The sequence below is a fragment of the Cinclus cinclus genome, chromosome 22, assembly GCF_963662255.1.
Source record: "Cinclus cinclus chromosome 22, bCinCin1.1, whole genome shotgun sequence".
NCBI classification, from domain to species: Eukaryota; Metazoa; Chordata; class Aves; order Passeriformes; family Cinclidae; genus Cinclus; species Cinclus cinclus.
In genome coordinates, this window is record NC_085067.1 from 8225821 (window position 1) to 8250201 (window position 24381).

The 24381-nt window shown below is 45.8% G+C and overlaps 1 protein-coding gene across 2 annotated transcripts in view; it reads right to left on the minus strand.

Annotated features, from left to right (window-relative positions):
- CASTOR2 (cytosolic arginine sensor for mTORC1 subunit 2) overlaps positions 1-24381 on the minus strand; it is a 116490-nt gene that overhangs the window by 13671 nt on the left and 78438 nt on the right. Inside the window, exon 1 of one of the 2 annotated variants that reach the window (XM_062506878.1) lies at positions 332-390. The exons of the other annotated variant lie outside the window; for it this stretch is intronic. Coding sequence (XP_062362862.1) covers positions 332-383 — 52 coding nt within the window. The 5' untranslated portion in view covers positions 384-390. Of the gene's footprint in view, positions 1-331; positions 391-24381 lie in introns of those variants that run through there. 2 annotated transcript variants of the gene reach the window in all.

A 24381-nucleotide genomic window follows, 5' to 3' on the forward strand; every position in this document is an offset into this window, starting at 1 on the left:
TTGCTTAAGTAACCTGCTTCTCATGATTCAATTAACTTGGAAAAATATATAGGAAGTGATTGAAATACCAATTTTGGACACTCTTTCCACTAGGCAGCCAGACAGAAAAGTACAGTCCAAATTTTAATGAAGGCTGAAGGCTCAACAAATTCATGTAAATAGTGTTAAATAAGCCACATGGGATGGTGATTTGCCCAGGAAGTTGTTGAATGCTATAAACCCAAAGAGAGCCATAACCACCAGTTGCAACAGCACAGACTTGATGAGGCAGAATAAGGTAATAAATAAAGAGCAAAAATAAGGAATTGCCCACATTCCAGTACCAACTCACCATTGCCACTTTTGCCACAGAACAGAGCTCCAGGCCCCCACAGCTTCAGCATTGCCACATCCTTTGTCCTTCCATCAGGCAGAAATCTCTCTGCTGGGCTCTCAGGATCCTCTGCTTTATCAGAGTGCAGTCACTCCCACTTCTGATCATGGGGGACATCTCAACTCTGGCTGAGAAAGACCTCTAAAAGGTCAGAGATTTGGACTTTGTTTATTATAATCAGGGTTTTCGTTTTGACCTTTCACTGGGATGAAGTCTTAAGATTTTTCTGGTTTTGCTGTGTAAGGCTTTGCAGGGTTGTTAGAGAAGGCACCAGGAGCAGTTCAGCTGCCTGCAGGCTCTGTAACCATCATTTGCTGCCCAACATGACAACTACCACAGTCTGGAAGAGCAGGCTTCCAGACTCAAGCTGTCATTCCATCCATGGTCTCTGGCATAGAACACCACCAGCCTCAACAAGATGTGATCATTGTGATGGTCCAGGATGAATTTTCCAGCTGGATGCCAAGTACTGGTGGGCTCCAAAAGCCTGTGGGGCTGCTCTCCATTGGTACATGTATCAAACTAATGCCAGTCCCTGTGCAAACCAAACCCAGCCAACATGAAAATAACATTTAGGGTGTTTAGAACATTGAGAACATTTTAAGAACTGCTTATTCACAGCAGAGGTGATTTACAAGGTGTGAAGTCTGTCCAGACCCTCACTGGCAGCCCCAGCTGAAGCACAGCAGCCTCCCCAGCACGCCCTCCTGAGATGTGAGGTGGTGAGTATCATATTGGCCATAACTGGCTCCAAGCTCCAATAATCAATACCATTTCCAAGGAGGACAACAAACATTGGCTGAAACCCAAATACGAGTGAACTGCTGCTGCTGGAGCACTATGCAATGCTGTAAGTACCGTGAGCTGCTGCTCCATGTGACTCTCCTAAAATATCCTTGGGAGGATGCTGGGATAATGATGAGATTCCAGCTCATGGGTCTTTGCAAGCAGCCAAGGAAGTCACAGAAAGCAGGGAAGGAAGATCTCCTAGTTTACAACCCTGACCCAGAGTCAGTCTAGTCTGCACAACATTAGAAAAACAACATTCTTTCTGCCTACATTTCCTACCCTGAAGACTCCTCAGTGTCAAACACCCTGCATAGCAGGAGGCACAGCACTGGGAGAGAGCCCTATCTCTCCAAAAGAACACTGGAAAATGTGCAAAATGCTCTGAGAAAAGGCAAGACCACCAGAACCTTTTTCCTTTTCTGTACCTCATTTAAATGGGCTCATGTTTCTCATGGAAAGATTATAGCTAAGGGGGAAATAACTGGAAAATGCACAGCTCCACAACAGAAATGCATTTCACCTACCCACACTGATAGCTGGGTGAGTCCTGTTTTACACACTGCTAACTCCCTTCCCCCCACAAAGACACTTCATGAGCTGTTACCTGTGGACTCTTCCAACTTTATGGCAATCAGACACCTCTCAGCTTCTGTAGATTAATTATCAATTTATAGTAGTGCTTGGAGAGAAATGAAGACCCTAAGCTGGTTTCCTCCTTTAGTGTGGTATGCTGGATCATCTCCTAAGCACTTATCTTCACTCAGTGTACAAACTTTTCCATTAGAGTGGAGTGCTCTGAGTGATGTGCTGCTCCCTGGTTTCCTCTGGTACTCTGAATGAACTAACTGCTTATTTGATTCATCATTATGAGACTTACATTTGCAGACACAGTTAACTCCAAATATTAAAAAATAATTAAATTAAGAAATATTGTGGACTTTCTGACCAGTGTTCTGGCTTTAGAAACTTTACATTGTACTTATTTCACCTTTTATAGCTTCCCTCTGGAAAAATGGCAGGTAGAGTCTGGCTTGCACTAAAAAGATAAAGAAGACTCCTGCAATAACAGGATCCCAATTGTAAGTCATTAAAAAGTGCTGCTAACTGCAAAAGTCATGATAAACTGGGAAAGCTGTTGCCCAGTGCTGGCAAGTGGCAACATAGTTTAAGTGTACACATGTATTTAATAGGATCTTTACGTTTAGTAAAGGGTTCTCCCCACTGCCCACATAGCTCTGCAGTTTTAAAATCCCATCTTAAAAAGAAGTGAGGGATTATCTGAGGTTGTAGAGCCTGATCCAAAACCTAGGCATCTTTCCAACTTCTCTGTCATGCTGGAGGAGCTGGAGAGGCCCCAGGGTGCAGCCATGGTTCTGCCCTGCAGAGTGAGCCATGCCCCAACCACCAGCAGGGAGCTGGGATGCCCAGGGCTCACTGCCAGCACCCAACTGCTGTGTTCCCCCTGACACCTGCATGAAACACACAGAGTGTTTTATCTCTGCTCCCGAAACATTCCAGGAAGCTTTGTTCTTGCAGGCACTGTGGAAACTGGCCACATGAGCTCAAAATCCTGAGGGGAGAGTGAGTGGAACACCTGAATCTCATTTCTTTTGAGAAATCAGGTAAAGTGAATATTCCTTTAATGCTGTACAATGGACTACTCCGTTTCTCACTTTCACACAAAGCTGTGTGAAAGGGGTTAAAGCAGGATAAAGATATTTATTTATTTATCTATCAGTTTTCACAGTGTGCTAAAATGGAGAAAGAGCTCTAAAGCTGGCTCTAATGGCTAGCTTTGTGTGTACTGGTCCTTACTAGTCTGGAAGTACAGAAATTTTTCCTGCAGAATGCTTTGCTCTGCTGCATGGACAAGCCAGTGATCCAGCACTGTGCTTCTTCCACAGGAGCCCACCAGGGCAGCAAGAAACTTCCTGGGGATGTTACACTGCAAATCATGACTTTTCAGAGGATGCAAATAGCCTCTCTTTTGTCCTCAAAACACAGGCTGCCAGCTTTACTCTTAATAACTGTGAGCAAAGATTTTTGCTGCAACATAAATTCTAAGTAAGCTGTCGTGGGCAGCTTGCAGCAGAGAGAGGCGGCTGCCAGGTGGAAAGTACTTGGTGTGAGTTTGATCTGAGTGCCACAGAGCACTGAGGCAAGGGACATCTAAGCACAAGAACCAAGCAAGATGAAAGCCCATCACTAAGCTCTGAACACAATTATTAGGTCTAAAAGGTTGTTGCTTATGTGCACAGGAGGAGAAAGTAAATCCCACAGTTCAAATCCAGCTGAAATCATCTCACATGCCAACAAGGTTGAGATCATCCTGGGGAGAAGTCAGCAAACCCATGACCAAGCAGCTTCTGCTATTTTTTCCATTTATGCTGTTTGGTCAGCTGTCGCCTTCCTCAGAGGACAATACTGGAGGTGATCAGAGAATCAGAATGGTTTGGGTGGGAAGGGACTTTGACAAGCCATCTAGTGCAACCTTCCTGCCACGGGTAGGGATGTCTTCAACCAGAGCAGTTTGCTCCAAGCTCCATCCAACTAAACCTTGAATGTGTCCAGGGATGGGGCATCCATCACCTCTCTGGGCAGCCAGAGAGGCTGTGCCAGAGGCAGGGATAGAAGTTAGCCCTGCAAACACAACTTGGGACATGAGGAGTGCAGTGCCTCCAGCACCACGTCTCTGCCTGCAGCATTCTTGGGCTTAGGCTCACCCACATGAGCCAGCAGCAAGATACCCAGGGCATGGCAGGGATTTTTAAAGCTCCACATGTTCATTAGATAACAAGTGCTACCAGCAAATGTGACAGCAGGTTTCTCCAAGATCACAGCAACAGGGACAGGAGACAAGGGAGTCCTCTAAGGCCTTTGCTGGAGGGAAAGACAAACACAGTCTTTATTTTATAAAAAATCAGTAGACTCAAACTTTAATTTCTTCATCTTTTATTGCTCCTTGTGCATCTCAGATTTGCTCCTGATGCACCTGGGCATCTGCCCAGGCATTTCTGCAGGACTGGACTGACAGCCAGGGAACCTTGCCACCTCTAACTGTATGCTTCTGTGTTTCTGACACTTTCTGCTAACAGAGCATGCAAAACTGAGAGGGTTTTTTTATTCCAAATACCCTCAACAGGGAAGCTGTGAAACCTGTCATCTCATTTGCAGATTTAGTATTATCCCACTCACACAACTGTCAAAAGAACATTAGGTCCATAAACTCACACACTCTGTAGTGAGGATGTAACAGTTTGACGTTTTATGTATCTGGCCTCAATGTTTCTGTGCCTCAGTTTCCTACCCATAAAGTGGGTACAAAGCCTCTATTACTTCTAAACTTTGTTCTCAAGAACCACCTGACCTGTTCAGCAGAGGTTTATATACATCTCACAACTGAAGCATTTGACAGCTAATGCAAGGCTGCATGGAAAATTCCTGCACAAATATTTGAATGTCTAAAAACAGGTTAGAATGGGAGGGACTGGGAAGTTTTGTTCTGACCTCTCTGAGAATCTTTTCTTTGTCTCTGAGGGACGAAGCTGTTCATGCTAGTTCTATTCCAGGGATAATCAGGTAGGTTTGAAAAGCAAAGGTCTCTTAATTCCACTATCAAGACCATAAAACACAGACAAACAGATGGAGGAAAGAAATAAAATGAAACAAGAAGTAAGCAAACAAGAATTACACTCTAGGTAAAAGCAAGCACCCTGAGCCTGTCAAAGTCCCACTCTGTGAGCACTGAGCTGCTGTCTCAGAGCATCCAGTACAGACCAGCTCTCCCCAAACTCACGTCTCCTAGGAGTGTTCCCAAAGCAATTTCAAGGAGTGCATCTTCCCTCACTTCTTGCATGACATTTATCTTGTACTAGTCCTTGTCTGCTGTTACGGATTTTCTTTCAATTTATGGAGTAGTTAACTCAAAAGGCTCAAAAAGGCTCAATAAAAACTCAAAATATATGGATTTATACTAGAATGAGTGAACATATCAAATGCAATTTTCTCATGTTGTCCTGACAATTCAATACAAGCTCTAGCCATATAATTACCTCAATTTTCAGCTGTTCATTTGAATAGGACAGGTTACATACACAGGGAATTACTCATGTGATTCTGGGTCCTATGTCCATTTAATGGAAACCACTGTTACTAGTCACACAAGGGAATCCCCTAAGCCCATTACTGGAGAGAAATGATAATCATTCATCCCCCTTTATTTTATAAAAATTAGTGCACTCAAAAATTTCCTTCTAAGAGCACTGAGGTCACCCAGGTGTTTTTTCAAGCCCTGTTCTCAAAGAGAGAGAAATTACTCCTAACTAGATACATCAAGGGATTTAATACTGGATATTTACAGCCAACTCAGGAGCTACAGCAGACACTACATCAGCTCAGCCATCTTCACTGAAGCTTCACTGTTCATGTAAACAATCTGCAGGGGCAAGTGAATATTCTGAAACAGATGGAAACTTTTAATGCAAAGTGCCTACTTTTCCTAAACTGTCCCAGCCACTATCCTCCGGATCACTATTTCTGCAGCTACTATGATCCAGCAGCTCCTGGGCAAGGCCTTTATAAAAAATTTAGGGAAGGGAGACTACACTGCTGTAAAGCTTCTCCACTGTTATACATCTGCCCACATATCTGCATGAGATAGGAAAGTCTGACAAAAAAGCACTGGACATTCAAAGATGGAGAAGTCTGTATTTTTACCACTAATGGTACAATTACAAAGACATCCCAGGCACAACATCTATGCCCTGGGATGATGGAGGACAACAGCATGGCATTGCTTCTCTTTACCTATCTGGGACTACTTTCCCAGTAGATGCTAAAGGATCCTTACCTCTGCTGGCAAGGACACACAGCCTTCATAGATTTTGAGGAATGAGGTAGATCCTGAGGTGTGGCACTGTCTTAGAAAGTTTAATAGCTAGTCTGCCAAAAGCAGCAGAAGTGGGAATGTATTTATGCTAGTTCCAGAGCTGGCAAAGGAGCATGTGCTGATTAAAATATTTTTTTCTTCTCAGCGTGTCCTCAACTATGTTTATACAGAGCAGAGATGACGCCATGTGGCTAACTGATCTATTTACACCTCTGGAGTCCCCTGCTCATCCCCATCCCTGTTTCTCAGTGAAGGGTGCAGACATGAATTTGGGCCACTTCCAGCAATCAATATGCCTGGCACACCATTGGGACTGGACAAACTAGCACCTAATATAAGCTGGACTTTCACCTAATATAAAGTGTTCAGGATCTCTCTACTGCCTGAATACAGGCAAGCAGAGGAAACTGAAAAGCCCATTTCTGGAGAACTAAAATACAGTGAATGTTATTGCTGGAGCCTGTTGTGAAAGCAAAAAGCAACAATAGCCAGAGTAATACTCTCTGCTGCTCTTGCTGACTGTAAGAAGCAGAGGCAAGAAATGCACTGCGTTCATAAATGCACTATTTCTGTGCAGCTTTTTTCTCTTTCTTCCAGTATTTTTTATATTCCTTGCCCAGCTGGCTTCTGGCTTGATGTTTAAGCAGAGCTGCAGGCTGTTTCACAGGTGCCTTGTCCCTGCCAGACAGACACTATCCATGTGCAGGAATGTTGGGGCAGTGGCAACAGCTGCAAATTGATATTGTGAGTCCATCACAGTGGTCTGGCCCCACAAGATATGACTTACCTGTCTTATTCTGTCACTAGCTTGTGAGCATATCACATCCTCTCCCATAACTGTGCTTCCTTTTCACATTAAATATTTGGTTGCCAGAGTCCTTCTCTCTTGCACTAAATAAGTATGTGAACTATTGAGCATCGTGGCTCCTGGGTGTTACAGTAACAGCATCAAAATAAAGTTCAGGAGGTGCGATCTGGCCAGCCACCCTAGTGTACTTAAAGGAAACAGATCTGATTTACTTGTGTTCTGGTATTTCCATTTCATGCCGTTTTCCCAAAGCCTCCTGTGTCTACAGCAGGGTGGCACCTCAGAGCCATCCCCAGCAGTGCTGGTGACAGTGAGGGGTCCATGCCTCTCCTACCCCTCTGAAGTGGGAAACCAGCAATGGCTGCAGAAATCCAAGTAGTTGCTTTTTCTTCATTAAGCTCCAACCTAAACCCAAAACAAATGACTCCTTTGGTCTTCAACCTGGACAGCAGTTGGATTAAAGAAAAGCCAGGATTTCACAAGTGGAAAGGAATGTGTTTGCAATGCAAGTTTCCCTTGCAGGAAAGATATTCAGCCATGTGAAACACAATATATTTCCTTTAAAATCAGCATATATTCCTCCAGACTTCAGCTTCCCCACCTTCAAGCAAAGAATTAGCATCCCTGTGTTGACTTGACAAAGGGCTGAACTCAACAACCACCACAGCTGCACTGCTATAGGCAGAGGCCAGAAACACCACCTAGAATCTCTGCCTATCCTGCACTAACCTAATACCCAAGCAGTGGCATGTTCTTCTACAGATCTACCAGACCTGCTACAGCTAAAGCTGCTTCACCAGAGGCACCCAGTACAAATCTCTGAAGACCCACAAGATCTCACGTGTCTGCTCCTTTCCCTTCCCCAGCTCAAGTATTCAGTACCCGATGAGCATATGCATGAGGTTTTGCAGAGATCTTGCTGCTATTGTAATTTTCTCCTGGCCTTGTGGAAGCCTTCTGGACTGCCTGTGGTCTTTCAGTTGGGACTGACATGAAGGTTGCAGCAAGCAGAAAAGTCAGGTGAAGCTGTGTCCTGGGTGGGTACACAAGACTGCTGTTCCTGTGTTCTGCCACAATGAGAGTCCTGTGTCAATCCTGGGTCACATCCAGAACCATGGGCAGGCCTCAGGCAGGGAAATGAATAAGGAATGCCATTTTTAACAGTCATTAACTTTATGTGAAAACACCATGTTTTGCTAGATGCCTGCCTACCTTTGTTCCAGTTAAAGGATGTGGAGCAGAAATCTTCCCTCCTGGAGATGTTCTGGATACACAACACTCATTCACCACACTGAGTCACACCAGAGGCAATTCCAATACTGCCCAATGACAGATGTCCATTACAGGTCCATTTATCAGGTGTTCCCATCTTGCTCTGAGACCACTGAATGGATCCATAGCATTACCCAAATAATTACATCAGTTTAAAAGGGACTTTCAGGACATATTTGCATGTCTTTGGACAAATCTCAGAGAAATCTGGGAGTGCTGGCTACCCAACCCATCACCACTACAAGAATTACTGTTGTCTTCCTGTCATCTGAGCCCATCTTCATAAAAAAACAAGACCCTTCTCAGCTGCCAGCTGTGCAGGCCAGCTGAGCTCTGATGTGTTCCCATCCCCCGATTATGCCAGGCATGCAGGTGACCTGGGGTGGTGCTGGGAAAAGGATTGACAGCAGCTCAGTTTCCACTTTATGAGATGTCTTTCTACTCCCCTTTTCCTACTCTATCTGTGAATTTGTGGATGGACAGAGGGGATATTTAGTAGTGTTTGAAATGAGAAAATCTTCCTTTGGCTAAGGTGCCAAACTAATCCCAAGGTGTCACAAATCTGTCATTTTTGAAAAGCCAAGCATACAGCTGTAAGGGCTGCACACACTCACTCAGGCAGATCCTCCCTTTCTATGGATGAAGTCCTTAAAGCAATGGCTGAGTCACTCCAGCCAGCACCCCTTCAAAGCCCTGGTGTGAGAGATGTTAGCAGGAGTGAACCTTCCTCTCCTGCCAAAGCAACAGCTCTGCCAGAGGGACAGGATCCACCAGTCAGCCTGGAAAGAGGCAAAGACTGCAAATAATGCCAAGGACTCCTTCTCCCATCCCACCCCTCGGCCTGGTTACATGCCACCTTAGAGCTGTCCTTCCCTTCTGACTCAGCCTGCAGCATTTCATCCAAAAGGGTCTGAGGCACAGGCAGCTTATCTGAGTCTGTGAAGGGGCTGCTTTTCTGGAGGGAGATAGGTGTTACATTTTTCAAAATCTGCTTATGATTCAGGGGGAGACAACTGCTACTCGTTTCTACTTACATGCACACATCACCTGCAGACAAGACTGCCTCCAGAAATGGGATAGCAAAGCTCATCCCACCCCTGCTCTGGAGGGGTTCACACAGGGTGCAGCCTTGCCAGCACCACAGGTGCTCCCTTTAGCCCCATCCTGCTCTCTACCAGTGCTGCCACACCAGCCTTACCCTGGGTGAGATAAACCACCACTGATTTTATTCAAAAATGAGAAAACAAGTCTTCCAGGTAAACAGAACCAGTGCATACAAGCTGGAGAGAGAAATGAATGCAGATGAGGTTTTTTTTACCTCACCTCCTCCTACCAGTGCAGCAGTTGGCAATATTACATCATCCCACACCCCCACCCCTCGGATCAAACCCTGCAAAGGCACAGCTTCTGCTGAGGCTGCTGGAAGCAATAGACAGGAAAATTAACTCTCTGCTGTGCAGGATGCACTTCCCAGGGGCCAGTAGTGACACAGTGCTGGATTTTGTGGTCAGCTGTTAAAGACGGGGATGTCTGAATCCTCAGAGATGTGCAACCCCAGCAACCTCTGCCTCCAAGTATTTATCTAGCTGAACAAGTATTTTTATAACTGGGCAAAGAGTCTGACTTGCTCCCAGTCTGTCCCAAATGCAGGACTAAAGATGGGCAAAGAAGCCACCTGATAGCTCAGGGACTAGGCTAACAGTTTTGATAGAGGGACACAGTATGAGCAAGCAGGATTATCAATTTCCACCCACAGACTTCAATTACACAGAACTGGGTACTGTTAGTGTCAGTTTTCTCCAGCCCCACGTGGCCTTACACAGCAGCTGCTGGCTGAGGCAGAGGCACATCTTATGGAGAGCAACACAAAAGCTTTTCTTTGCAGGAAATTAAAAAGCAAGGAAACAAACATCAGCACTTGCGCAAGCCCCAGTCTGGCTCAGACAGAAAATTACCTTGAGACTGTTTGTGTTCCAGATCAATGGATCAGCTGCAGTGCGGGGCAATTAGCACCTTGAAATTATTCAGCAAGCCGAGGGGTGGGAATTTTAAGGGAGATGGTGAGGAAAGGGTGAGAGCAAGTAGCAATAATAATACATTTTTCTGGACAGAAACATCAATGCCTGGTGCTGGCTGAGCCCAAGCTACAGTGTAAGTGCTCGCTGTTGGATGCTTTTGCAACCAGGAAAATGGGGGAGAGAGGGAGCTGGAGGGGCTGAGACTACATCCTGGGAATGGGTATATGGCCTGGACATGGAATGCAGAGCTCTTTTTCTGTCTGCAAGTAAAGATATCTCCCTAGTTACACTATAAGCCTATTTTCTGCTGTACCTAGCACTCCAAGCAAGGCAAAAGTACCCTGTAAACAGATCCTCCCTAAGTGAGGTGGGAGGGCACAAGGTGCAAACTGGCCACTCAACACTTCAGGCAGGCACCAGCTTGGTTAGGGCTGCATCCAGGTCTGTGACCAGGCTCAGGACCAGCTCCCTTCAGAGCAGTGAGCATCCTCACAGGGGCTGAGTGGCCATCTCCAATCATGGTCTTCAGCAGCACACATCCCTTTGTCATTTGGGATGTTATGAAGACACTGGTCTGATTATTCCGGCCGCTGCTCGGAGCAGGAAGATCTCATTCTTTCCTACGTGCTGACAGAGTGCTCACATATATGCAGCATGCCTTACTGTTGCTCTCAGGGAAGGATGGAGGGGGGAAGAAGGGATGATGGTGGCTGGCTCCAGTGTAATCTCTTTGACAGCTCTTCTTCACACCAATCACATCTCCAAACATCCAGGAGAAATGAGACAACCACAGGGACAAACAGGAATCCCCTCCTCTTCATGTGCTGGGGAAGCACATGTGGCCTTTGCTACAGGACATGGTGGCTTTGTCCACTGCTCCTGACCGTGACCTCATAAAACAGTCAGATATGAGAGACACAGCCAGGATTAAAGCAACTGCATGAGAAAACCCTTCTCCTTTCCAACAGGTCTCCATGTTTCTATTATTAATCCAGGATGAAAAGCATCTCTACACAAATAGTTTTCTGTTTTTCAGTTTTCTATTATTACTATGTCTGCATCTAATCTGAGACCAAGGCAAGCTACTGCAAAAGAGTTTGAGGCACTGATGCTCTTCACACTTTGAAATCATGCTAATCTGATAAGGCACTGAGAGAATTATGCAAGCAAACAAAGCTGGAGCTGATGAAGGACCATGAGAGATAGAGCACACCAGGTATTTAGTGCTGGGAGAGGGGAAGGCAGGAGCAGTGCCGAGCACAGCTCCCCACAGCCCAGTGCCAGAGCTGTGGTGAGGATTGCAGAGCAGCTGGCATGGGGAGGGAAGGCAAGGCAGCCTGCCCCAGCCCCTGAGCACTGCAGCCCGTGACAAGGAACGCTACATGGCAGGATGCGAGCGCTGCTGCTCACAGCTAGAATCTGAACATTAACATTTCATCACAGCACTTCCTTCGTCAGGATACAGAGAGATGGAGGTGGAGCACAGGCTAGAAACCACGGATAAAACCAACCAGGACAGAAGAGTTAGGTGAAAATGAAGCAAACAGGACACACAAGGATTTCTTCTTGCCTCTGCATAGTTGGATGAGACTTGGCAAAACCCAAGTCCTCTCTGCATTGCCTATGGATAACTTTGGTGCTCCTGAGACAGCCAGGCTTTTGAGTAATCCAGTGCTAAGTGCCACTGAAACACCACCATTACTAAGAATTAAAAATGAGATGCTTTCAACACCAAGAAGTGTATTTGGAGGCAGGCAGTTCACCCAAACAAGGTTATGATGGTTCAGGCTCAGGATTTTACGTCTTTCTTTCCACCCTGGGATCAGTGCAAACAGTCTTTGAAGAAACAGACCCAAAATCCACTCATGTCAAGATGGTTCTGAAGTAGAAATGTATTTTTCCCCTATTTCTCCAGAAAAGCCAAGATAAATACAAATATGGAAAGGGCCTGACACTGGAAAGCAGGAGCCTTCATTGGAATGGAAAACATGACCCCTTCCGTCAGAACGACATAACCTTGAAATTCAGGAGCTCTCAGGCAAAGATGCGAGACGAGGAATGGCAGCTCCTTCCTAGCACGTGTAACAAGGCCAGCAAAGAGCAGCAGCAGCAGCACAAGAGCAGCAGAACCCAGCGCAGCCTCGTCCCGCTGCGCGCAGAGGGCGCTTTGCCCTCGGCTGCAGTTCCGGGCACGGCCGGCAGGGGCGCTGCCGGCTCCCGGCGGGCAGGGCGGGTGCGAGGGTTCCCCGCGCCGGCAGGGGGCGCCGTGCGCAGCTCGGGCACCGCACGGTAATGGCGGCTCGGCCGAGATGGGAAGGGACGGAGGAGAGGCCTCGCTCCACAAACCCCCCCCCCGGGGCAGCCGATTCCCCGTGCCCCAGCGGGAACCTCGGAGCGGCCGAGCTCACCCCGGGCAGCGAGCAAGAGGCGTCGGGAACTCGGCGGCTGCGGCTGTAACCGCGTGCCGCCCGGGCGGGCGGGGAACGCGGGCCGCGGCGGAGCGAAATCTCGGAGCGGCGGCGGAAAAAACGGCGGGGGCCGAGCAGCGGCAGCCCGGCTCCCGAACAGGGCCGGGAGAGGCTCCCCGGGAGGGGAAAGGAGCTCGGGGATCCCGGGCTTCCCCTGAGGCACCCCAGCAGATGGTGAAAGTCCCTTTTCGAGGGAGGCAGGGTGTTAGTAAGGTCCCCGTGCAATGGCCGCTCTTACGAGCGGAGCTGCGCTCACGGTAGAAGAAAGACAGAGCACAGAACCCGCAGTGCTGGGGAACTCTCCCCACAGTGACCGCAGCCTGTCTCCCCTGGGAATGCTGAGAGAACAGGAGCAGGCCAGGAGCTGCATCCAGCCCCGTTTTTAACCCAGTCCAATTCTCCCAGTATCTCTGTCCTTCCAGGAGAAAATCCACAGGTAAGTAGGCAGGCAGCCACACCTTTCCTGGGAAAACTTCTGTCTCTCCTAAGTACCTGGTCGTTATTGTCTCTTAGCAACAAAAAAAATTGGAGAAAATTCTCTAAGAGAAAGAAACAAAAGGAGAACTTCTAAACCCCAACACCCACACAGACCTCGAACAAGTACTTTATTGCATAGGTGAAAATACCCTGCAAAAGCAGTTTTGTTCAGGGGAATGGCAGTGGTAAAGAACCTGACAACTTATTTGTGGGATATTAGTGATAAAACCAAAATATAAGAAGGAAAGCAGAATGGTTTAAGGGAAACCTCGTAAATATAAGAAGCAGTTGTGTTGTGGTAGTCTACTAGCACACAAACATGTAACATACTTGTGTGCATCACTAGACATGCTCCTCTAGAGAAGACGTAAGCACACAGCTATGCTCTCTCCTCCTGACCAGCCCCATTTTCAGGGAGTAGCTGGCTCGTAGGACAGACAGTTTGTCTTCAGGCCACACATGTGAGTTGGCATCAGAAACATTTGTCCCCTTTCTGACCCTAGCAAATTGGTTCATTCTATTTATGCAATTTTGATCTGTAACCCACAATGTGAGTTTCTGGCACTGCTGCTGGAAGGTCAGGGAAGGATCACAGAAAAGCAAGTCCCAGGCACAGAGCATTCACAGAGCATAATCCATCAGCTCCCTCCACCAGGAATTTGCTATGTTTTGAATTCAAAAAACCCACTCAGGTATTCATGCCAAGATGGCACACTGGCGGCCCAGAGCTGACGGAACAGCACAGGAAGGAACCCACGTTCAGACAGGGCAGCCAGCCTTACAGAGATGCTCAAGAGCTACAAGAGCTGTGAGGAGCTCTTGTGAGGCGATGGGGAGTGGGATGGGGTGAGATGGAAAAGGCAGATTCATGCATGAAGGAAAACACTCTTGAGAAGGGCTTTGCTCCTGCCTGGCACTAAGCACACTGCTGAGCAGCATGTTTAACAGCACCCCTGCCAGGAGCAGGACAAAGTGCCTACAGACCTGATAGGGAGCTAAGAACCATTTCCTGTATTTCCTTCTCCCTCCAAGGACCGTAAGATATTTCAAAACTTGGACTCTTCTTCCATGAGGTGCCAGTGAACTGATGATTTCTGGAACTGTTTTGCTGAAGGATTCAGTGGGAAAGTCCAGGGTATGTACCAGAAGACAGGAGGTTCAGCCAGGAGGATAACTTTGGTCCTGAGCCATTATGAAATAAATTAGATAATGTTGAGGAACAAGAGACAAATACATGAGAAAGAGCCACGAAAATCAACAGTATAGGGAAAAATACACTAGATGATGCTACCAAATGTACATTCTCTTCAAGATCTCCCAGGTAAACTCAAATATACATGTTGGATAGCCAAGAAGATGCTGTGGGAGAAGGTGGAGGAGAGCTACAGGGATGGGTTTTCAAACAATAGAAGAGCACCAAACTAGAAGAGATGGCACTTAAGAGTTTCCAGCAGTGGTATTTCTAAAGACTTAATCCCCAAATGTCTGAAGAAAATGAATACAGGGGCCCAGAGCTTCCCCTTGCACAAGGTAGACATATGTTTAAAGAAGCAATAGCAGAGAAGAGCTGGGTTGTATATTCCCCACTGGAGACAAACCATGGCATTCTGTTTTTCAGTGTTTAGGTTTAAAAAAAATCTCCCAAACATGACACTTAATCTCACTAGGCAGTACCAGGGGATTTTATTATTACAATTATTTCATCACAGGATCAGCTCTCCTGCAGCTTCACAGCCCATGGTGAAGGACTGCCTTCCCTGGAAAGGGATGATCTCCACAGGATAAAGGCATTTTGGAGTAGGCACACACCTCCCAATCTTCTCTAAGCACACTATTTACTGAACACACACAAGTGACAAGACCTAAGTATGATGGCGATTTTCCCTGGATGGTTAACAGCATCTTCTCCCCTCTGGAGGCCCATCTCCAGGCTGTGCTGGATATAAACAACCAGGTGCTCCTCTGGCCGTAGTGGGTGAAACATCATCACTCACCCACTCACATTCTGGCACGTGAATAAACTTCCTGCAGTTTGTGTTTCTCAGTAACCCTGCAATAGTAGTCATGGTGACAAAACTGGGGTCCTTGGCAACACACCAATGATGCTGCAAATCTACTATGACTAATCCTAAAAGCTTAATTTACAGAAGTCATTTAAATGCCTAAAGATATGCAGGTCACTGCAGGGGGTGATTTAATGGCTATGGAATATTTGGTGGCAAAACAGGAGAAACAGCCAGGGCATCTTCTGGCCATAAAATTACATGGACTTTTAATGCAAGATGTAGACTAAAGACATTTAAAGGAAAGCACAATTTAAATACAGGCACAGTAACAAACCCAGCTGATTTCCAGTCAAAGAGCTGGTCAGAGCTTCCAGATGAAACTGTTTTAAGGAACAATCTCACGCAACAATAGCACTGATACAGAATACTCCCTGGTTCATTTCTGCCTATTCAGAATGCAATGAATGCTTTCCTCAACACATCTTGCCCATAAGCATGTAATACCATGATGCAGCAGAGCCAGCTCCCCGTTAAAAGCACACTGAGGACCTCCAGTGCTCTGGTTTTGAGCTTTCCAAGGACAGCCAATGGTCCAGCATCTGCTCCGTGCTGCCTGCCCCTGTGCGTTTCCCACAGGGAACACATGCAGGACAGTGGATCTTGTTCCCTATTCAGCGTTTCAGACCTCCAGCTTTTTAGTGTTAAAAGATTTATGGTCATGTCTTCAATTAAAATGCTGCTGTTGTCACCAAGGGAAGTAGACCAAAGTGAGTGTATTGCTCTAACTGTGCTTGGCTGGCCCAGAAAGGCAGCAGTAAATCCACTACCTCTTTTTTCCACAGCTTTTACATTTTTCTTCTCCAACTGTCTGCCACCTGTGTTCCAAAACACAAGGAAATTGAGAGTGGTTTCTATTCACACACACCTCAGTAAAAAGCTTTTGTATAGACTCTCTCCCTGTCTTCATACAAATAAAGGAATAAGCACTGTACACCATTATTTTACCCCACAGAAAGCAAATCATGCTGGCCTGAGTCTGTAGAGTCCTAAATCTATCAGAGTGCTAAACAATTATGGCTCACCTAACTTGCTGTGATTTTGATCAAGCATCCACATCACTCAGCAACAATTACCAGAGACAAGCATCAACACACAACCAAGTTAAAACATCTGACCCCATATGATACAACTTCTACGTCCTGATCCACTACTTTAACCCAGTACCCATGCCCTACATAGGCATCTTGCAGCAGAAAGGCTTCCTGCATGTGACCAGGAGCTAGGATGTGAAACACATTCATGTGGCAGAAACTAGGCTGCTTCAGTTAAAAGCAAGCAGACAAAAACACTTGTTGGATAAAATCTTAGTTCTACTTGCAAGGATTTCCCCCTTATTAAAACTTGACACAACATAACTGCCCTTGTCATTGCAGCTGACATGTAGCCAGTGCATGCACAAAGCACCCTTCATTCCCTTCATTAGTTTGTCAACATTTCTGTTCCTGCAGAAGAAATCGAGTTTAACTAGGAGTTACATGCACTCCTGCTTCATTCTGTTGCTCTGTTCATTCTGGAATAATGCAATAACAACAGCAATAACTACGATAGGTACTAACGACTTCTTCTGCACCTTCAAGAACAAATTGTATCACTTGATGTACATGATGCTTGTGTGGATGCAATCACAAGATGCTTCTTGCCTAAATTAATGCAAAACAAATACTCAAAGTCTTGAAGACAGACTAAACCTTTGCTCTTCTGAAAAACAAAACCCCTTGCTGATCCCTTTTGGGGATTGAAACAGTGATTCCAGAGGGCTTGGACAGTTCTCTCCTCACCTGTTATACCTGCAATGGAGCCATTAGTCTCCTTGACCACTGTTCATTAACAGGATGCATCTACTGTAGCAACAAACCTGAATATTGATTTATGCCATTGCACAGTCTTAGTGCTTAGGTACATAACAGTACCGTGACTTCTCAATAATGAAGAACAGAAATGGCAATGCTTTACATCAACTACAGCACAGGATGGGAACCTAAACCCTGCTTTCTCAATCCCTCTGTGTGAAGTTACTTCAACCACAGCTCAGCTTCATCTCTGGTGATAACATGTCTACTACTCTCCCCCAGCACTATCACAAAGCTTCAATTAAAGCGCTCACACAATTCTGTGATACATCATGTTATTCACAATATTGTAAGGCTCTGTGCAGACTGAAGTCCTGGATATACTTTTTTTTCTCATAGATTTTTCAGCCAGCACTATCTAGACTTCTGTTGTCCAAATCCAGAAACCTCGCTGGGTCCCTATCAGTGATGCAGCTCACTGCTGATGTCTGGGTCACCTCCCTGCTGCTCCTCCTTGGGTCACTTTCAGCAGCCTGTCATGTTCCCTTGTATCAAGGGGACCACATCTGTCACACCCACCCTGTGCATGGCATCATAGCTGATGTCTGCTTCCCTCCCTGGAGAGGCTGCTGCTGCCCTCGAGCCCTGGCCAAGGCACTTCCATTGTGCAGCACTGCTCAACCTGGGCTGCCCACTCTGCTTCTGGAAATGGTACTCCAGGTTCTGCACAGCCATGTCGATGCTCTGCTTCAGAGAGGAAGAGCAAACCATGGTCTGCATCACACCGGGGCCAGCTGTGGGTATCTCGGGGTGCCCATTTCTGCAGTTGTAGCTGGACTGAGCATTTGGGCATGATGGCAGGTCCTGTTGGCAGTTCAAGGGGAAGCTTAAGGATGGAAAAGGCAAGGTACTTTTAGCTGCAGCTCAGCTACAGGAAAACAACCTCCTGTAAAACATTACCTACGAAGCTGTCAAGTTTTCAATGTCTGCTGCAAAATCTAATCCCTGCTACGCTTTACACCCAGCATTTGCCATAGATATTTAAAGCTTAGCTGAACAAAGCATTAGGAGAGAAGCCCTATGGACCAATGGCGTGGTCAGTGGGGTGTGCAGAGAGGTGACCTGAAGAGGGATTTACCATTTCTAAAACTCCAGTTAGAAGAAAAAAATCAAGAGTGGACAAGAAGAGGGATAAAAGACAGAATGGGTTGCTGTGCTTCCTAGGTGACTTGTCAGCTCTTCTCAGCATCTGCAGAAGGGGTTGAATCCAGAACCAGAAACCCTGGGATGATGCAAGTTAAATGCTTCAATGAATTGGAAGTTATCTTCCAGTATATTTTTAGTTGGCACCAACAGACATTACATAATGGCTATTATATAACAGCACTACAGCTACAAATACTGTCTTTTTGGGCTTTTTGTTTGGTTCTTTTTGTCTCACCCTCTTTTTCTTCTAGATCTTATCCTTAGTGGAGGATTGATCAATAAATGCACTTCCCATCAAATGAGGCAGGCAAATCCTTAAGAGAAAAAACAAATGGAGTAAAAATATTGCCACTAAACCTGTGAGTGCTTCTCTCTTGCCCAACCTTAAACAGAATTAACTATTCCCAGAATAGAAATTCCACTAAGGCTTCCCTGAAGATTAAAGGGACAAGCTGTGATTCTGTGCAGACACTAAATTTCTCAATACTGTTTTTTCTCTATCTCACAGTCATAGTTCAGAAGACAAAAATAAGAGGGTGGGGGAGAAGCACTACGTAAGAGATGCTTAGGAAAAACTGAAGGTTTTTTTTTTATCTGCTGGTAAGATCATTGCTTGTTGGTGCTCCTTTAAAATCTTCCTTGGCATATTTTTATCTTTTCTTCTTAACAGCCATACTGGCAGAGCAACAAAGAGTTCTGCTTCCAGACTACATGCTACATAAAAAAGAGAAGAAAGTTTCCAGAAGCTAGAAATATTTCCTTTCCAACACTTCCTATCTCTGAACCTATAAAGAGAGCCAAAGCAGGCACACTGCCTCTGAATACAGAAATAAAATCAGTTCAGTGGCACACAACAAGCTCCCATATCATATCGCCCTACCAGCTTCTGTAATTCCAGCACAGAACTTTCCTGACAAACACAGCACTCCCAGGACTCCTGCCTTTCTCATGCTGGTCCTCTAAAACAAATGAGATGATTCCAGGAAGAGTAAGAGACATAATCTGACAAATAATCTCTTCTTTGCTAGCAAGCTGCTCCCTTCTGTTTCTCTCTTCCATCTCCCTGAACCTGGAAATGCCAGTCATGCTCTCCTGACCTATAAATAAACCAAACCCTGGACTACCTAGATGGGAAGGCAGAGTGCTGTGCACTTCACTGGTGTCATACATAGGAACAGAAACAACCCTGGGAGAGCGGAGAAAGAAAAACACAAATGCAGCTACTTGGAGAGCACGGTGTAAGCTCAGGGAGAGACTTCTTGGCTTTAAAAGCCATTGCAGCACAGAGCAGACCCCACTACTCACAACAATGCTCTGAAGGTAACAATTGCAGCCTGGTGTGGAAGCACAGCCTGGCAGGGCTGCTCCTGTGAACACGAGCAAAAACCCAAGAAAGCAGGACAAAGAGGAAGCAAAGACATGAAAATGAGTTAGCTGGCATGACAGTGTTAGGTCTGGACTAAAGTAGTGCAGTTAGGGGAGAAGGAATAGCATACAAAAACTTAATGAATGTACTAAGAGATATTATTGCAAGGGGAATACTGCCTTGTTTTATGGGCTTCTGCCACCTAGGTATTATGATCTTTAACCATTAACCTCAGGAAGAGGAAATTTGACAGAAAAGCTGGATTGAGAAGTTTTGAGCTGTGAAGGCATGAATACATGAGACTTGTTCTGCAAGTAGTCCATGCTAACCACAAAGAATACAGTCCATTTGTCATTCAGGACTGAAAATATTAAGAGAAACAAGTGTCAAAAGCAGTAGGTTTACTTGCATTTGTCATAGATTTCTCCTCAACACAAACCGCTTAGGGATTTTACAATAAGTGATCACTGAGGTAACTGTACTCCACTGAATAACTGTAGCAATGAAAAATAGCAAAGACACATTCATCTGAGACAAAGGTTCATGCTTCTCAGCGGAAAGACTCCTAGCTCATTTCAAAGCTCCTCTCTGCTGAGCCTCCAGGCCCAGGTGCTTGGGATAAAGGCCCTTGATATGGCAGCAGTGGTGTTGCTGCTGAGTGCCCTTCTCAAGATCAAAGCTCTGCAGGCAAACACAGCCCAACTGCTAAATCCCTTGTTAATGAACCCTTCGGCATGGCTGTACTTAGACAGCAGTAGCTTCCTCGGCATGTATGCAAAGCAGGGGGAAAAGGCATCCTCAGGAATCCTCAGCTGAACAGATGGAGGGGCACTGTTTATCCAACACAACACCGCCTGCAGTTGCTGCTGCAGCACTGGTGCCAGAGTCACAGCAAACAGCCTGTCCCCAAACAGGGCAGCCACAATGGGAGCACGCCTGGGGGGTTTTCCTGCCTGGGGGAAAGAAAAGGATGTTTAATTTAAAAGGAAGGGAGCAGCATACAGATTGTGTGAACTTGTAAAAATCATGTTTCGCTCTGACATACTCAAATTTTTGGCCAAGGGAAACCGGCTGGACTTTGCAAGGCCATCTCAGTGGACCCAAACATGCATTCCCGTTCCCACCCAGCCTCTCTGCACATACCTTTGCGACAGCCTGACATACCAAACCTCTCTCCTGGGAGAGCAGCAGGGTTATCCCTCATAGCCTTGAGGCATAATGCACTGAGGTTCAGTTCCATGATGTTTCTGAGCTCTTTGGTTTCTTACTTTTAAGAGACTTCCAGGGAAGTGCATACAACGGGATTGTGAAGAATCCTACTAACCAGCTGCATGTCCAAGCACGAGCCTCTGCAAACATGCTGCTGCTGCTGTGCAAAAAAAAAAAGCCAACTCCACTGTAAAGATTGTTCCGCTGGATTTAAGATGGAATTAAAACATATTTAACACATATAAGTAATATGTATTAAATTTAAGAATAAAGTCTCAGATCAGCAAAATATGAACCATTACTCAAACAGACACTGTGAACAACTTCACTGTGAAATCCCTAGTGATTAGCTATGGGCCCTCAGCCAAGGAGGCCTGTGAGCTCTGTTTCACTGACATGTTTTTTTAAACAACCTCCAGCAATGAGGAGCTCCATTTGGGGCACAGAATACCAGCTTTGGGGGCTGGGACCAGTGTCTGCCACAGATCATCTTGCAAAGCATCTCACTGGATCCCAGTTTTCCATCTGAAAGATTATGCCCTGCTCCTAATTCCTACCTAGCTTTTAAAGCAGAATCTGCAGGGCATAACCACTTCCTTCCTATACTCTCACAGTGCACTTCTGTCCCTGTTTGGTGATGAGAGCTGTGTACATCTGTAATATACACCACGAAGACAAAAAACGCCACAGTCAAAAGATCTTCAGGTAAAATACAGCCAATCTATGGCAGTTAGCCCTATCATTCCAAATTGTATTTAATGCATTCTCTGAAATCACCCAGCAATAGAGAGCCTGCAGCCTCTTTAACAGCCTATTGATTACACGTATTGCACAATCCATGGTGCAAAGTGCCAGAAGGCTCTCTCAGACTGCATTAACATCGCCTGCCACTCCAGGTATGCCGAAATCCGCCTGGGCTAGGTAAAGACAGTCGACATTTCGTCAACCTAGTGGCCTCTACCTACTTGTGCTGAGTACGTTATGTATTAACTTCTCTGTTTGCAAATTGCCCAGAATGCTCCAGAGACAAGAGTTTACACTGGTAACAAACACAGAATTAAGCTGACAGCATTTAAAAATAAGTAAAATGTTGCTTTCCATTCAAATTAGGGGGAATAAATGATTATTTACAAGCAAAGAACTTCTCCCACAGAGTGTTTACTCTATCCTGGAATGCATCAAAAGGTATCTGCATTACTGCAGATCCTCATCAACAGAAATGTAAATGTTTAGAAAGAGGGAGAAACAGAGGAACAAGAGGATCCTTTTCTTCCAACCCAAACCATTATATAATGGAAAATAACACCAGTTAAAAGGTTTTCCAGATTGGTCTGTATGAAAGAACATGGGCAAGCAGTGTTCATCTAAACTCTGCACTTAAAAGGTGCAAAACCCCTGCAGCATGGGGGCCAGGACAGGGGCCCTGCTGGAGTAGGCTGCCCAGTGCTGGCCCCAGTGGGAGCCCAGCAAACCAACCACTGCTCGCTGGGAGCAGGCAGCAAATGCACTTCTCTGTTCTGTCAGAGCCACCACCTCCCTCCCTGACAGTGACCCTGGGGGTTCAACCCCACAGTCACTTCTGCAGCTTCGCCAGATCCTCAAGCACAAGAAGGCACAGCCCAAAAGATGGCTGGAAGGGCCAATTCTTGAGCCAGAAGCATCACTGTGGCTTGGCTCCTACCTGCCCACCCTGCAGCACGTACCAGATGGGGAAAAGAAAACTCTGCAGAGGAAGGTGAGGTGCTAATTATATCGAGAAAAAAAAAAGAGCAATCAGAAAAGCAGCATCAAGATGTTCAGCATGCCTCACCAAGTGAGAGTGGGTTGATAAAACATGCAGTTTGGTTTTAAATGCTTGCACAATGGAAGCTTTTAATCTAAGTTTTTATTGATCACTTGCACCAAATGGAGCAGAAATAGCCATACTCCAAAGGGCCCTGCACTTGTTCCCAAGAGGTGTTTCTTGCCCCCCATGAGTTTACACTTCCATCCAACCCAGAGAGACCAAAGATATAAATAAAAATGCATTCTGGCTGCTTTCAGGAGCTGAGAAGCAAATAGAGCAAAGAAGATAAGTAGAAACAAGAGTAGTTTAAATTCATTTCTGCAGACATAATCCAAGAAGTGTGAAGTGAAACTCCACTGTACATTGCAGGCAATCAAAAGCAAAAGTCAGTCCCATGACAGGGCTTAGCAGAATCTCGGCACAAGTTCTCAAGCAAAGAACCAAAACATGTATCTGCAGAATAAACACAAGTTCTGAAAGAACTGACTGAGAGAGATGATGGATGTCCCAGTGAAGGAGGTTTACAAAGTGATGCAGATTAACACCCTGCTCCCCAGCTTTTCCCCCTCTTTCCAAGCTGATCAATCTATGGGCAGACAGGCACACATCTTGTCAGGGACTGAAATGGTTCATGCCTTTGACATTGTTATCAAGGAGTTTTGCCCATTATAGCAAAAACGGTATGAAGATGCTACAACAACGAAAGCCTCCTTGAAGATGCCTGACTGGAACTTTGGACTGTGAGTTAAGCCACCTAGATAAGATAAAGGGGATACTATTGTTCAATCATCTCAGGTCTAGGGAGAGACAAACAAGACCGAGGGAAATGAATGTATCCACAAGAAAGCTAAGCCCAGCAGCTGCACTGAGAATCATCTCTGGCTGGGTTTGGGGTGGGGGGAAGACCACAACCCACAGAAGCCAGGTTTATACAGCCTCTCCCTGAAATGAGGGGGGAGAAGGAGGATTCGGGTACGTGACATAACCTGTGGTCAGTGGCACCGAACCCCCATTTTCCTTACACAAACTGGCCCAGCTGTGGAACCCCCAACCCCACAGGCCACATCCACAGGATAATCAAGTGAGAGGCAGGTGAGGGGGTGTCATAATACATCAAAGACACCCCAAAGCACTCCCCAGACTCATTCCTGAGGCTTTGCACCACAGGTCTGCATGTGATGCAAATGATGCAAAAGAGTCTGCTGCAAGAGATAGGGCCCCATGCTGGGGGATGTACCAGGGCATTCCCACCTTGAATAAACTGATTAATCCATTGGACTCTATGCTTTTCGGGGGACCTTCACCACCAAGAAGACCAGCTGGAGTGGATCAATGGAACATTGTTGAGATCCATGGAATGGTGATATTTTCTTTATTCTGTCTTCCTTTCTGTCCCCCCACCTCTTTTCTACTTATTTCTCTTCCATTTTCTCTTTTTCTCTCTTTCATATTTACTATTAAATAAAAGCCTTTATCTGATGTAATATTAAATAAAAATACTACTGACCTTGGCATATGGTCTTGTTTGGGCAGAGGCATTTCTAATAACTTTAAAACTGGATCATGACACAGCCCCAGCAGCAACCTCACACCTCAGCATGCCTTTAGCTTAGACTCTTTGCTTCAGGCTGTCCTTCCCAACTCTGTTCCCAAAGTGCTGCCTTGACACAGCTAACCTCTAATTTGTAAGAATTAGAACCAGACCTCCAGATCTGGGGTCCTAGAAATGAAAGGATAGATAACTTTTTCAGCTCTGCTGTGCCCCACTGTTGTTGTGAAATGCCATGGGACAGCATGGTATGAAAGAAAGCATAGAAGAGAAGCATCTTGCAGAACAAAGCTGTTGTGTTTGTACTGGACTCATA